Genomic DNA, 14,653 nt, shown 5'->3' with positions numbered 1-14,653 from the left:
CACAAATGTTTTAAAAATTAAACCATCTTATTATACAAAAATTATTATTTATTTAATAATAATATATATTCATATTATTAAATAGAACTATAAAGGCTAATTTTGTTTAATTTATAATATATATATATATGTATTTTTTTATATACGAGAATACACTCAAATTTTATAAATAAATTTTTTCCAGTTGTATCTATTTTGTCTAATTTTTGGAAATTTAAAAATAATTGCTTAATTCGATAATTATTCATCATCATTGTATAAGGATGTTTATTTCTATATTCTATAAACTTCTTTTTTTTATCATCAAACAAATTAATAATTTCAAAATATGTATGATTAGAGTACAATTACAAGATTGTGTTATTGTACCAGTAGTGTTGACACAATTTAGCAATTTGAGCTACATTTCATAATTATTTACCCTCCTTTCACATCCCAATAATACAAACCACTCTAGAAACATAGCAAGTCACCTCTTAATAACTTGTAGGTAGAATGGTAGTTCTACTTACAACGATTTCAAGTATATTACATTTGTAATATGTTTCTTGTCGCTGTGTCACGTTAAATTGTCTATAATAAAATAAAATTTACATACATGCATGTTCTTCACTCTTATTATTTTATTTGTAGCTATTATCAATGCTAATTTATTTATAGTTTTCGATGGGATGAATATTTAATTTTACGATTCTGTAGTACTTTCCTACTTCTTCGATTTCCTCTAAGTAATTATTTTTTTCTTAAAAAAATTCAATGAGAGTATCTCTACTGCTAGTATGCTATATTTTTTTATGTACAATATTAACACATTCAAACATTATATATTCTTTTAATTCATTTAACTTGTAGACTCATTTTAAATCCAATAGTTAGTGCATTATAAACAAGTTAAACAAGTATGTTATACAAACGCACGCGACGACGAAAACCGTTCGCGATTACATCCGAAAAAACCAAAAAAAAAATAAGAAAAAATCCCGGAGGGGCACAGAGTATGCAACATGGTATGTATAAAAATGTACAACAACATTGACATTGGTTTGGCCCCATACTGTCGGAATACGATAAGAACGCAGAGTGGAGAGCACGGGAAGGAAGGAACCTCCTGCCTCAAAGCTTTGCATCAATTCTAGAGAAAGCTTTTATTACACGATAAATGTAGTAAATCAAAAGGTTACCTAAGTGGTCATCTGGCACATGATTAAATCCTATGTAATAACCCACATAATTTTTATATTTGTCGCCCAGAAGATGCAATAATTGAGTCGTAGTAATTTCAATGTCCAGTCTAGTATTTCGGTTACTACGTGTAACAAAATTCTGTATAGCAATATTGTCTCTAACCTGAAAAGCATTGAAACGCATCATTAAAAATTATAGCTGGATATAACACATAGTCTTTAAAGATAAGTAAATTAATGCGCAATAAATATTGTAAATATAATATAAACTTTTTGAATAACTTTTAATATGTTTTTTTATTTATTTGTTATCTAGATGATTATTTAGATAACATATTATTTGAATGATTGCAATAACAAAACTTGCTACCAAATTCTAGGTAAAATTGAAAAAATGTACATACAAGGGGAACTAAATAAAAAATGTATTAGAAAATGTATTAGACATAATTTTAATTAAAAAAAAAATAAAATACAATTTACAAGATGATAACCGTTTGTATGATTCTTATCTCATCGGCTGCAGTAATTCTGAACGCAACAGTTTGAACCAAGAATTTATAGTAAAACACAAAACCAAAATGTATTTTATATTCATATTCTGTTTTTTTGTAATTTTTAATACTTTAAAATAGGTGTTTAAATTTCAGTTAAAAAGTATAAAAGTGATTTTCTTATCGATTTGTAAGTTGTATTTATAGTGCATTCTTGAAGAATAATAAGCTAATAATGTAAATAATATTTTATCATACAACAGTATGTTTTTAAGAATTTTAGTTTGCTGTAGAACGCTTTTGCTATTTTGTAAACAACACTTTGGCGTAAAGTAAAGTAAAACATATTTTGATAAAAAACAAGTTTTACCATAATAACATATATTTTATTGGGTGTAAATAGTAGAACATTTTTTATAGGATAGAACAATCATCAAAATAATAATTTCAAAATACATTGTTATGTCATACATTGTTTATCTAGATATTAATTAAAAAATTAAAAGAATTTTGATTTATATATTATGCCTTTTGGCAATCCATTGCATTCCAATTAAAAATGTCTCTTATATAAACGAATTTTCTATGCTCATAAATTTCTGCTCAATCCAACCATTGTCGAATTTTTTGGGGTTTTCCGAAGGGTAAAAAATGTTTATACCATAAGAACAAATCATTTAGCAAGTATACATTTCAATAGTAATATAATATAGATATTATCTACAAAATCATGCTTTACTTGTAACGCTGTTGTGGTTTATAATAATATAAAAGTTAACAATATTTACAATAACCTACGTATTGTACATTACAACCTTTGGTGTTTTTGTACCTACACGAGCTATGCATGTAAGCTACGAAAAAAATATGTTTTGAAAATTCGTATTAAAATTGTATTTATTTTTAAAAAATACCATATCGTGTTAAAATACATAAAACGGAATTTCGCAGCCAAACCCGGCTGCGAAATTCCTTTTTATGTATTTTATCTTAATTTATTTTTGTTTTCAAGCTTTTGAAACTTAAATGGTAACCCATACATTTCATTAACCTTTTGAGGATAGTGTACTAAAAATGTTGAGTGGTTGATAACCAGTTTTGAACTACTATTTTTAATGTTATAAGAGTTCAAACAGTAGGTTGGAAAAAAACACCACGACGTCGCAAAGTGTTTTCAATTGCTATTTTAGCTGGTCAAAATTCGTTATATAATGTTTATAATATATTCTTATTCTAATATTCATAATATTTCCTTTTTTAAAGTTAAATTCTAGTTCCAACCACTCTTATTATTTAAAAAAGTTTTTAAGGTACGATTAGATGCATTCCATTTTGATTTTACCGTGCTACAAAATCCTAAGAGCTTTTGCTCAAGATATCTTTCAAAATTATCTGCTGTCTGGTCCCATTGCAGTTTTATATTGTTACAATCGTACAGATTATTTTTTATGTATTGACAGAGAATATTTTGTAATTCGTTAACTAATGTTAAGGTACCTCGAACCCGCAAAACATCAAACAAATCTACATTTTTTATAAAGGACTTCTTTTGATTACATTCATCTAATATTACAGAAAAAATTTAAAATTACTATCACATTTCATTTATTTATGTCATTATTTTCCAAAAGCGGCGAGATACGACATTTCTAATTTACAAGGGGAGGTCACAGTGATGGCGAGACGGATTTTCTTCAAATTGCGAATAAATGTTATTTATGAGAAATAAAAAGACCCTTATTCGAGCGTTTGTACCAATGCGTCCTAATTCCAGAGATAATCAACTTTGAAATTAACATATTTTTTTGGTTAATCTTAAATAGACCTATTTTACGGTGCTCGGGAGTGCGCGGTACCGGGTTCAACCCTGGCTACCGCCGCTGCACTTTTTGCATTTTTTTACAACTTTTTTTAAACTTTTATGGTAATTTCTATTGCAAGAAGTCTAAAAACTTATAAAATATTTATATTTTATTACTACTGAATACATTTTTACCCTTAAAAGTACTTGATAACATATATTCCATTCGGTTTTTCGTCATTTATTATACTTCTCGTACTGATAATTGAATAACAATTTTTTTTTGTTTACTGCACTATTGTATAGTGCAATTTAACCTGTAAAGTTGTACGACTAAAAAAATAATTTTTTTCCATTTTTCTATAATAGTTATTGGTTATTAATTAATAATTTTTTTACAACTAAAAAATATACATTTATACTCTGTTAAGCAATGTAGTGTATTAATGTTGATGGTGATATTATAATTTATCTTCATTGGGAAAATTACGACCCGGGTGGGATGTATGGAGTTAAGATATGTCATATGTGTTATGATTATGATTACCAATCTGTAATTTATGTAATGACATATTTATTGTCCTTAACCAAGTTCTCCCACAATGATACAATTAAAAAATAACAATATACGCTATCTGAACAATATTAAAGTCAGGTAACTTTTGTATAATCTAAAAAGTGTACAATATGTACCTTGGGCTTTTATAGGTTATCAAGTACTTTTAAGGGTAAAAATGTATTCAGTAGTAATAAAATATAAATATTTTATAAGTTTTTAGACTTCTTGCAATAGAAATTACCATAAAAGTTTAAAAAAAGTTGTAAAAAAATGCAAAAAGTGCAGCGGCGGTAGCCAGGGTTGAACCCGGTACCGCGCACTCCCCGAGCACCGTAAAATAGGTCTATTTAAGATTAACCAAAAAAATATGTTAATTTCAAAGTTGATTATCTCTGGAATTAGGACGCATTGGTACAAACGCTCGAATAAGGGTCTTTTTATTTCTCATAAATAACATTTATTCGCAATTTGAAGAAAATCCGTCTCGCCATCACTGTGACCTCCCCTTGTTAGTAGATTTTATAGAGGAGAAAATTTAGAACATGACCATATTAAGTTACAACCTCTAATAATCCCTAATTTTTTTTGCCATGCTATTTGATTTAAGAAACATAGGTTTTAATACTGCGTTTTACATTATATAAACAATTACCCTTTCATAAATAACACTAATATATGCACCGCGTCGCTCTTTTGAAATCGTAATTTTAGCAATGCTTTACCAATTTTATTGATCTCCATTTTTTGAAAAATAAAAAAAAATTCTAGTACGGTAAATAAAAATAATTATCTCACAACGTCTAATGAGTATTTCCAAAAAAGAGATAAACGATTTCTACATTTTTGTGATATAGTTATGCAGTATACGCGTAGTATAAAAGTCAATAAAACGTTATCAAGTGGTAATTTCGATTTCTAAAACTTATGAAGTGTACAATAATTATACTTAAAAATAATATCAAATTATAGTAAAATTCTATTTTTGGCCAGCTACGATAAGATTGAAAACACTGTGCGTCGTCCTCTAAACAATATTTCCTTATAATAATATTACTATGACGTATCTTAGGACAATCTTAAGATCATGGGCCGTCGCGTACTACCGCACAGCTGAAAGAATATTGTGACATACACTGCAAAAGCAATTACTTTGGGTAAACAACGATTTAAAAAAGTTGTTGTAACAAATCGAGTTTCGTTTGCTTAGAGTTGTTTTCTAATAAAATCTTTAATATAAACAGGGCAAGATGTTTTTTAATTTACGGTTTTAATACTAACCTAACCGCCACCACGTGATACAGGGTTAAGCGGGGCGAATGTAAAAGCGTTTTTTTCAAATGTCAGTAAAAGTATTGAGTTAAAAGTAATTGTCGATGGTATATAAAAATAGCTTCACTACATATGTTCTGTTGTATAGCGGTATTAATAAAAACGATCCGATAACATGCGATATTTCTACAAAATATATTTGCGTAAAAAACAAACCAGTAAACTTGTGAAATACAAAATCATTTTATGATTGTATAAGTGTTGTATATGTGTATAAGATGGGTTAAGCACCATGGCTGTGGTGTACAGCTGCTTGGAGTATATACAATTATTATATACAAAAATAATATAAGTTATGTGAAAATTGTTAATGTATGATAACATTATATGATATGTGAACGTTTCAAATGAATAACGATATAAATTACAATGACACTGACGATTATCCATACTAGAAACAGCGGCAGAAATACCATGATAGTCAGTAGTTTCAGCAACAGTGCATAAGAAGTCAATATAAGTATCAAAGGTGCAATAGCCGTGAGTAAGAGTACCAGTATGACAATACTAGCAAAAATCAGCACAATAGCTACTGCACTGACCACAACTCCGTAACACACCTTTGCGAATAGGCCTTTGCCCATTTCTCGGATGCCAGTCAGAAAGGTCGTTCCAACAACCTGTTAAATAGATTTAAAGAATACAGCGATAGAGTTAAATTCATTAATTAATTTTAAACTTACAAGTTCTGGTCGGTGGGGTAGGTACATAACTGTTAAAAACAAAATAATATGTAAATTTCTATGAGAAGTTTATTACCTGTGTGTCGACCTGCAGGATCGGCAAATTTGGTTTTCCAAATTCAATAAGTGAAGTTCTGTCAAGGTTTTTGACTTCGGGCAACACCATGCCAAAACCCGGGTAGGAAATCATATGTACACTGCAGTGCAAATGGCGGCTGTCCATCGTCAAATTCCAACTGACTTGTTCTTCCTTATATAACTTTTTGAGAGAGGTATTTTATATTTTAATAGATTTCAGAGAAACTTTTAAGCACAAAATATTTAAATTTCTATGAGAAGTTTATTACCTGTGTTTCGACCTGCAGGATCGGCAAATTTGGTTTTCCAAATTCAATAAGTGAAGTTCTGTCAAGGTTTTTGACTTCGGGCAACACCATGCCAAAACCCGGGTAGGAAATCATATCTACACTGCAGTGCAAATGGCGGCTGTCCATCGTTAAATTCCAACTGACTTGTTCTTCCTTATATAACTTTTTGAGAGAGGTATTTTATGTTTTAATAGATTTCAGAGAAACTTTAAAGCACAAAATATTTAAATTTCTATGAGAAGTTTATTACCTGTGTTTCGACCTGCAGGATCGGCAAATTTGGTTTTCCAAATTCAATAAGTGAAGTTCTGTCAAGGTTTTTGACTTCGGGCAACACCATGCCAAAACCAGGGTAGGAAATCATATCAACACTGCAGTATAAATGGCGGCTGTCCATCGTCAAATTCCAACTGACTTGTTCTTCCTTATATAACTTTTTGAGAGAGGTATTTTATATTTTAATAGATTTCGGAGAAACTTTTAAGCGCAAAATATTTAAATTTCTATGAGAAGCTTATTACCTGTGTTTCGACCTGCAGGATCGGCAAATTTGGTTTTCCAAATTCAATAAGTGAAGTTCTGTCAAGGTTTTTGACTTCGGGCAACACCATGCCAAAACCCGGGTAGGAAATCATATCTACACTGCAGTGTAAATGGCGGCTGTCCATCGTTAAATTCCAAATGACTTTATGTAGTCCTGATTGGCTCATTGTTCCAATCAACACAACGATCATCAACACAAAAACCGTAAAATACAGTTCATACATATTGTATTAGCTGTAAGAAATCCTTCGAAACAGGAAAAATTAGCAAAAACGGTTCGGAGAAATATGTTGTTTTACACTGAAATGGTGCGGTGATACAAATGTAATAACAGTTACGTTATAAACAAGCCGTTTGTAATACACATGTTACCTATATTAGTAGTATTTGCCAGCATATATAAATATATAGAATGTTTTTTTTAAAAAACATATGTTCTACTTTTTACCGTTAAAAGTTCCGAAGTGTATTTTACACTTGTTGTAGGTATAATATGTTAGACCTATCTTCAGACTTATAAGAAAGCCAACGCTCGGTTGAGGCTGTACATAACAAATCTATTACAATTTTGAAATCCCCCAAAAAAAATATTAATCATTGTCAATGGTGATTTGAAATAATCTATTGGTAAGATAGAAGCCCAGTGACACTCAAGTTTATTTTAGTAATATCCTACGGCCGGGGAAATCATCGGTTCAGAAACAATAATTTTTATAAATAAATGTGTGATAATTATTCTAAAAAAAAACCTTTTTGAAGAATGTGCATAGTATTCTATTTTTGGACTTTGGTAAGTACAAAGTTGATCGTCTGTCTACAATAGTAACAAGTCACTTTATTTCTAGGAAAATATTAATATTTTGAAAAACCGTGATTTCGTATTCTTTTTGGTTCATATTTTACTATATTTTTCAATACTGTGAAAATTCTTAACTTCATCCCTTATACGTTAAAAGATTAGTGACTTCATTTTTCCAAATGAGAACAACTATTTTTAACTCGATACAAAAGCAGTAAAAAATTAAATTTTACTATCGTCGTTAGATTTTTAATTTTCATTAATCGGGTCGTTACTTATTACGTTTTTAAGTCTTGAAGTTTTGATCAATATTCCTTTGGGATTTCAACACAGGTAGCATTTTACTTGCAGTTAAATAATATTATCAACCCCGTCGTCCGTCGTTAAAACCGATAACCAGACACTAAACACTCACTACATATTTTTGAGATTTGAGATAATATTATGCCCTGGCTACTAAAGATTTGGAAATGTTACCATCATCAATGAACATAATAATATTGTTTTTCCAACCAAAAAAATCCATAATCAATGCCAATAAAACCCATATCGTTATTATACATTAAAAACCAAACGAATAGATTACAAAATATGTTATTTTATAAGGTTTGAAATGTTGTACACAAAGACTTACATAATCTATTCACATACATTAGTAATTCATTTAACTAGTATACAACTTAACTATTAAAATGATGCAAGATAAAACAATTTTTTTTCGAATATAATTTATTTTAATTTCAAATTTCCCAAATCTAAATATACTATGAAAACTATCAATCATCTAATTATTTTCCTTGATTTGATCATCGAGGAGATAGGCTGGATTGTCATATTTGTCAACTTCATAATAATTTCCATCAAAGTATCTGTATTTGAAGTATATGCGGTTTATAGCCGATTTACAACAATTTATACCATCGATACCAGAAGTTACTAAATATAAAGTTGGATTTTCAATTGCTCTGAATAACCCTATTAAACGACACATGTTGAGATAAATTGCAAAATCTGGTTCATAATTAACCAAGCTATACCTCTATAATATGCATGTAAAACTGTGATAAGTAGTTACCTTCGTTTATCTGAGGTGCTTCGATACCTATAACCAAAAAATAAAGCAAACGATTATACAGTTAAAAAAAAAATCAAATTTTATTTTCCATTTATAACAGTTTTTCTTATATTTGGGGAATACTTAGATAAATTATTCAACCTAATACAATGTCAAAACTTCTAGCAGCCGCGTTTAAGTTAATGACTTTTAATAAGTTTTGAGCAACCATCCAAATCTTAAGAAGGCATCGCAACGCCTATTTTTAAGGAGTAAAGTATAGGCAATTTTTCACAAAATCTTTATTTAAAGGTTAAACTGTGATGTGTAACTATTAGTTCAATAACTAAGACTCTATTTTGGTAGTTAATTTATTTTTTGGACTATCACAGCATCCTTGAAAGCGATTTAAAAATGTTTTTTCATCTCTACATGTTTAAGCAGACTGAAAATATCTCGATTAATTTTGGTTTTAGAGTAACAGCACCTATTATAATATTGAAAGAGACGCCCTCTTAAGGAAAAATCATAATATAAGTATACAACTTTGAACTTTAATAGAATATTTATCGTATTTATTGCAACCATACAACTATTAAATTTAATCATTGTTCGTATGAAAATGTAGGTTTTCATATTTTATACCTGTTACAGAATATACAGAGTGAAACTCATTTTCTCGGAAAATATGAATATTTTGAAAAAACATTTTTTCCTATTCTTTTAGGTATAAGTTTTACTACATTTTTCAATGCTTTGAACATTTTTATTGTCATTCCTTATACGATAAAAAGGGTCTAAGTTCACGTTTTCAAATGGCAACATATGTTTTTAATTCCATAAATTTGTAGGCAAAAAATTTAAAAATATGTTATCGTTTGAATTATTAATTTTTATCCATTTAGTCGTTAGCTATGACTTTGTACAGATATTACATTTTTTCTTAAATATTGTTATATTTCTTTGGTTTTCCAAAGACCGGGAGCCAATAAAATACTTCTTTATGATCACATTGTCCGATAGATGAGTACACAGATAACCAAACACAATAAAATGTTTTGTGATATTTTGGTTGACCAGCGATTCATATTAATTATAGATTACCGACTTTTCTAACACACCGTCATGACAGGTAGGTTGACAGACCTATATTGACAGCGGCTACTGAATGGCTATTTAACTACAACAATCAAAAACCATGGTACAAGTAGGTTGATAACTGCTGCTACGATGATAATACAAAATATTATTATCATTACTTAAAGGTTTAGTAAGCGATGGTTTAAAAGAGAACGTAATGTCTAGAAGCCGATAGGCTAAAATATCGAATGTCTGGTGTATTGTAGATACCTATAACAAAAATGTATCAAACGTAGTACGTTATGTCTTGGTATTGGTTGAATTAAAATCCTTATTTGTTCAGAAATCACCGTCTATGCCATTACCCGATAATGACGTACTGTACGTTTAGAGTGTAAATATCAGCATAATGCATTAAATATGTATATTAAAGGTCTGGTGGTTTAACAGAAGTTCAAGTGTTTAAGAACTCAAGAGTAAAAAACACGAATGAAATGTCTAGAGGTCAATCTGTATATAATAAAACTTAAAAGGGAAAGAAGTGAAGAGTGATAAAAACATTATTTGGATTTTTTATTGACTATTTGATGACAGTGCTTATAAAAACGTCCAAAGAGAGGTTAAATAAAATGTCTCGATGCAAACCTTTTAAGTTTTTAGATCTGGAGAGTTACATAATATAATAATAAAAATATTCAGTGCATCAAATCAAATACCTATATTATTTTATACTTATCCAGTGACATATTTTCTATGTAATAGATAAATTAATATACATTCATATTTTTTAATCCATATATTTAAATCCATAAATTGATATTTTTTTAGATGGCTAACCAATAGTTCATCCTACTAAATGATCATAATTAAAAATTTCAATATAATTTTATTTTTCATTATGTAATATCAATTTAAAAACAATTTTTTTTTTACTTGAATGATATGTTGAAAATCAAGTATGTGGTGTTGCTTACTTTACGGGCTTGGTAAGCAATGGTATAAAACAGAAAGAAATGTTTAGAGGTCAGTCGGCTAAATGTGTGGTATGGTGTTTTGCGAAACAAAACTTGTTTAAGTGTAGTACCTATACTATATAATATGTCTAGATATTGGTCATTAGAATCGTAATCTGTTGAGAAATCATATCTATGTCAGTATTTGGTATTGTACGTTTAGAATTAGAATTAGAATTTAATCATGAAAGGTACACGCGGTATACTAAAGAGGTCTGCTGGTTTGTCAGAAGTCCAAAATTGTAGAAAAATTATATGTTTGTGTATCCTGTGAACTCAATAGTAAAAAACAAATGAAATGTACCTAAATTAGTTATAATAGAATGAATAGCACAAATTATAAGTTAATCTAATCTAACCAAAGTGTAATATTCGAATTACAGTACAAAAAATATTGAAAATGCATCTTGAAATATTTTACATCAACAATCATACATACAATTATTTAAAAATTGGCAGTTAAAAATGTAAATAAGTTATTAGTTTTATAATTTGCTAAATGAGTTTGTAACATCAACAAAGTGATCTTGCATCCAATTTGACATTCTTATCATTTTTCGGCAGGCATGGAAATCAACAGACACTGTAAAAATTTAAATATATGCGTATATAGTTAGTATATGTTATTTATGTATAAGAATGTAATTAGACATACCAATACTGGTCAAAATATTTGGCTTGTATCGGTATCACCGATTGACAGTCTTCTCAAATTGGTGAATCCAACGTAGAAAAATCAAGTGGTAACATTAGAAAGCAAACTATCCGTTAATCAACATCAAAATGAATAACTACTGAAACAAAAACTCTGATCAATTAATAACCTAACCTAACCGTTGAAATGAAAGTGATATTAATTTATCGATATTAGTTACGTTAGAGCACTACCATATTTAATTAATTAATAAATATAAGAGTTTAATTTAATTATTTAAATTGGTGTTAATTATTTGTAAATTCAATTTAATTGCCTACAACAATGTCGTATACAGTATTAACTCGATACGCACAACGTGATACCTTTTAAAGATGTTATACTAGGATCCTTTAAAGTTGATCAAAGCCAATGCCCAGCCGTTTAAACCTTCCGGAACTATACTTCAGCCAGACGACTAACCCACACTAAGTAGTAATCAACCAGACGCCTAATACGGGTTTAATCGTAATTAGGGACTATATTCAATTATACCTAGTGCAAGATTAATGCCTATTTCCGTAAGTATAGAACTTTAAAGAATAAAGACTATTTGCAATTTTGATCACTAAAAAGGTTGTCCTAGCACACGTTATTTAAAAGGTAAACTTTAACTCTTAAAAATGAGACACTAAAGGTAACGTTAATAAATAAATACGCAAGTCGAAAATATACTTTAGAAATAAAGTATAATGGCACAAAACAACAGTCGATACAATAAGTTCTCCACCTAGTTAATGCTAAGCGGAGAGACGCCTTTGGCTTGTTTTACATTCACCTTTTATAGTCAAAAATAGTTAATATTGTTTTGCTTATTTTACATTAAGTTAATGTGGGTCATTTGAATGATTTGCCGAATTGGCATTATTGTTATACAGTACATAATATTTCATTATTTGAACATATAATTTGTTTTGCTTAATCTATTTACTTAAATTCTACTCTATACTACAACAATAACTGACTAAAATTAAGACACACCCTTATATTAACTTTTAAGTGTTTAGATATGGACAGTTACATAATAATAATAATATTCAGTGCATCAAACACCTGTATTATTTGATACTTTACAGAGACATATTTTTAGATGGCTAACCAAAAATTAATCTTACTAATAATTGAATGTTAAAATAATTTTATTTTTCATTATGTATTATCAATAAAAAAAAAATAGCAATAGCAAATTGTTTAGGGTGAAGTGAATACTTCTATAAATAATGAAATAGTAAATGAAATGTTAACGTGCCTCAGATATTATAATATTAATCACCTATTAAATGAAAAATTAGTTCCAATAAAAATGATTTGACAATATTATTATTATTATTAAGATTAAGTGTATTATTAAGTTATATCTACACCAACAGCAACTAAAAAAAAGAACTTATACAATAAACTCCTTTAAAAAATGGTCTAACAACACAGAATGTTGAACGCTAAAATAATATGTCTGAAGGCAATACTTTATGTCAATTAATGTATATAATTTTTAAGCACACAAAATTAGCCCCAGGTGTTATTTAAATTATAAAACAAATGTATAATGTTTTACTCATTAACAAAGTATCTAATCATTGTGCAAATATTATTATACACAAATACATGGGTAAATTAAATGGATTTAAGAAGAGATGCCTGACCTTAACCGCAGAGATTTTTCGATGGCCGCAGGAAAATCAATTGTGGACTTCATGAGACGCCAGAACTTCCACAACGCCTTTAAAAGTATAATAATAATAATAATTAGTAATTGTAGTATTTGTCATATTCAAATACAGAGTAGATAGATAGAATATTAATGCTTACCGGTAAACGAAAGTGTCGCAGAGTAGGTATACCCATTGGGAACAGCCTAAAACAATTTATGCACATACATAGAAAATAAGTAGGTAGGTAATTACAAATATATACAACGGAAAAATATACAAACAACGAAAAAATAATATACCGCTACTATCACATGCCATGGCGGTGTTTATCAATCGTTTGTTATATTAATTTTTTTAAGACACGACTGCGTCATAAGTTCAATAGAAATTGAGACGACGATGAAATATTAAAAACGTAATGTATACATACCTACAGAACGTTACTTTTTCAACTCCAAAACCCAACCGCAAACACTGACCATAAAAAATACTTTTTCCGTTAATATTTAAGACACATTTCACGTTTATCCGTTCGGAGATAAACAACACGACCGCCGCTTGCGGTGCGCCGTTATCAATGGCCCAGACGAAATCCGCGGCGGCTATGACACCGTATATCTGGCCGTAGAAAAAATGAACAGCCGCCGGACGCAGCCTGGAAGAAACGAATAGCCTACCAGTAACGTTTTATTATTATAAGGATATACACAACAAACGCGTAATGAAAACACCAACTGACATGACCGTTTCAGACCCACGGGTATAATATTTGTTAAATATTAAAATACAATTTTACCTTCAGAGTGGCCATGTTATTATGTCTTCGAATTTTTGCCGTAGACATTTGACATTTTTTTCAAATAATTTTTTACATTTTCTCAAATAATTGGTTAAAACAGCTGGCGATTCCAATAATTATTTCCTCTTTTTCCTTCTCGTTGGATGGTGTATGATATTACTGTCTGATAGAAAATACTTTCTGCAAAAATAATAGTGCACAATGTTTTTTTTTTAATATTTAAAAAAATAATAATACAAAGCATAACATAATTTATTGATAGGTACACGATTATCCAGTATCTATGGATGATGCATGTTAACAAATATTTCTTCTAGAATTTATTGATATTAAATCACCTTATCGGTTTTTTGTGTATAATTAATTGCTGAATTAACAAAACTTTGAAATATTAATGTATCTGTTTAAAATACGATTGTCATATTTCTATTTTATTTGTATTCTATGGGTAATACCGACTGACAGTTGATTAACTACGGATTTATTCTAAGTTTGTATCTGTAGGACATCATTTTCCTAAATATACAATAACAAACGTATTTACCCGTATTGTAGTCGTTTTAACTTTTTCGTTCCATTCCACAATCACTATTACTTACTG

The 14,653-nt window shown here is 29.1% G+C and overlaps 1 protein-coding gene and 1 long non-coding RNA gene across 2 annotated transcripts; both read right to left on the bottom strand.

The window, feature by feature from the left end:
• Positions 1 to 6,074: 6,074 nt before the first annotated feature.
• LOC126840133 (uncharacterized) lies at positions 6,075 to 7,049 on the bottom strand. The gene is made up of 3 exons (XM_050575640.1): positions 6,940 to 7,049; positions 6,669 to 6,851; positions 6,075 to 6,309 (listed from the first exon to the last, which is right to left on the bottom strand). The coding sequence occupies exons 1-3, from the start codon at positions 7,027 to 7,029 to the stop codon at positions 6,109 to 6,111; spliced, it is 474 nt and encodes a 157-aa protein (XP_050431597.1). The 5' UTR covers positions 7,030 to 7,049; the 3' UTR covers positions 6,075 to 6,108.
• Positions 7,050 to 10,588: 3,539 nt separating this feature from the next.
• LOC126840126 (uncharacterized) lies at positions 10,589 to 13,847 on the bottom strand. The gene is made up of 5 exons (XR_007686047.1): positions 13,684 to 13,847; positions 13,411 to 13,456; positions 13,245 to 13,321; positions 11,563 to 11,698; positions 10,589 to 11,490 (listed from the first exon to the last, which is right to left on the bottom strand). It is a non-coding gene; the product is annotated as an uncharacterized LOC126840126 (long non-coding RNA).
• Between the last annotated feature and the right edge of the window lie 806 nt (positions 13,848 to 14,653).

The sequence above is a fragment of the Adelges cooleyi genome, unplaced genomic scaffold (genome assembly GCF_023614345.1).
Source record: "Adelges cooleyi isolate 19-005CV unplaced genomic scaffold, UGA_ACOO_1.1 ACOO_flye_CR_arks_rails_tigmint_CR_PRNA_36, whole genome shotgun sequence".
NCBI classification, from domain to species: domain Eukaryota; kingdom Metazoa; phylum Arthropoda; class Insecta; order Hemiptera; family Adelgidae; genus Adelges; species Adelges cooleyi.
Note: the sequence above shows the minus strand (reverse complement) of the source record. Positions and strands in the feature narration are given on the sequence as shown.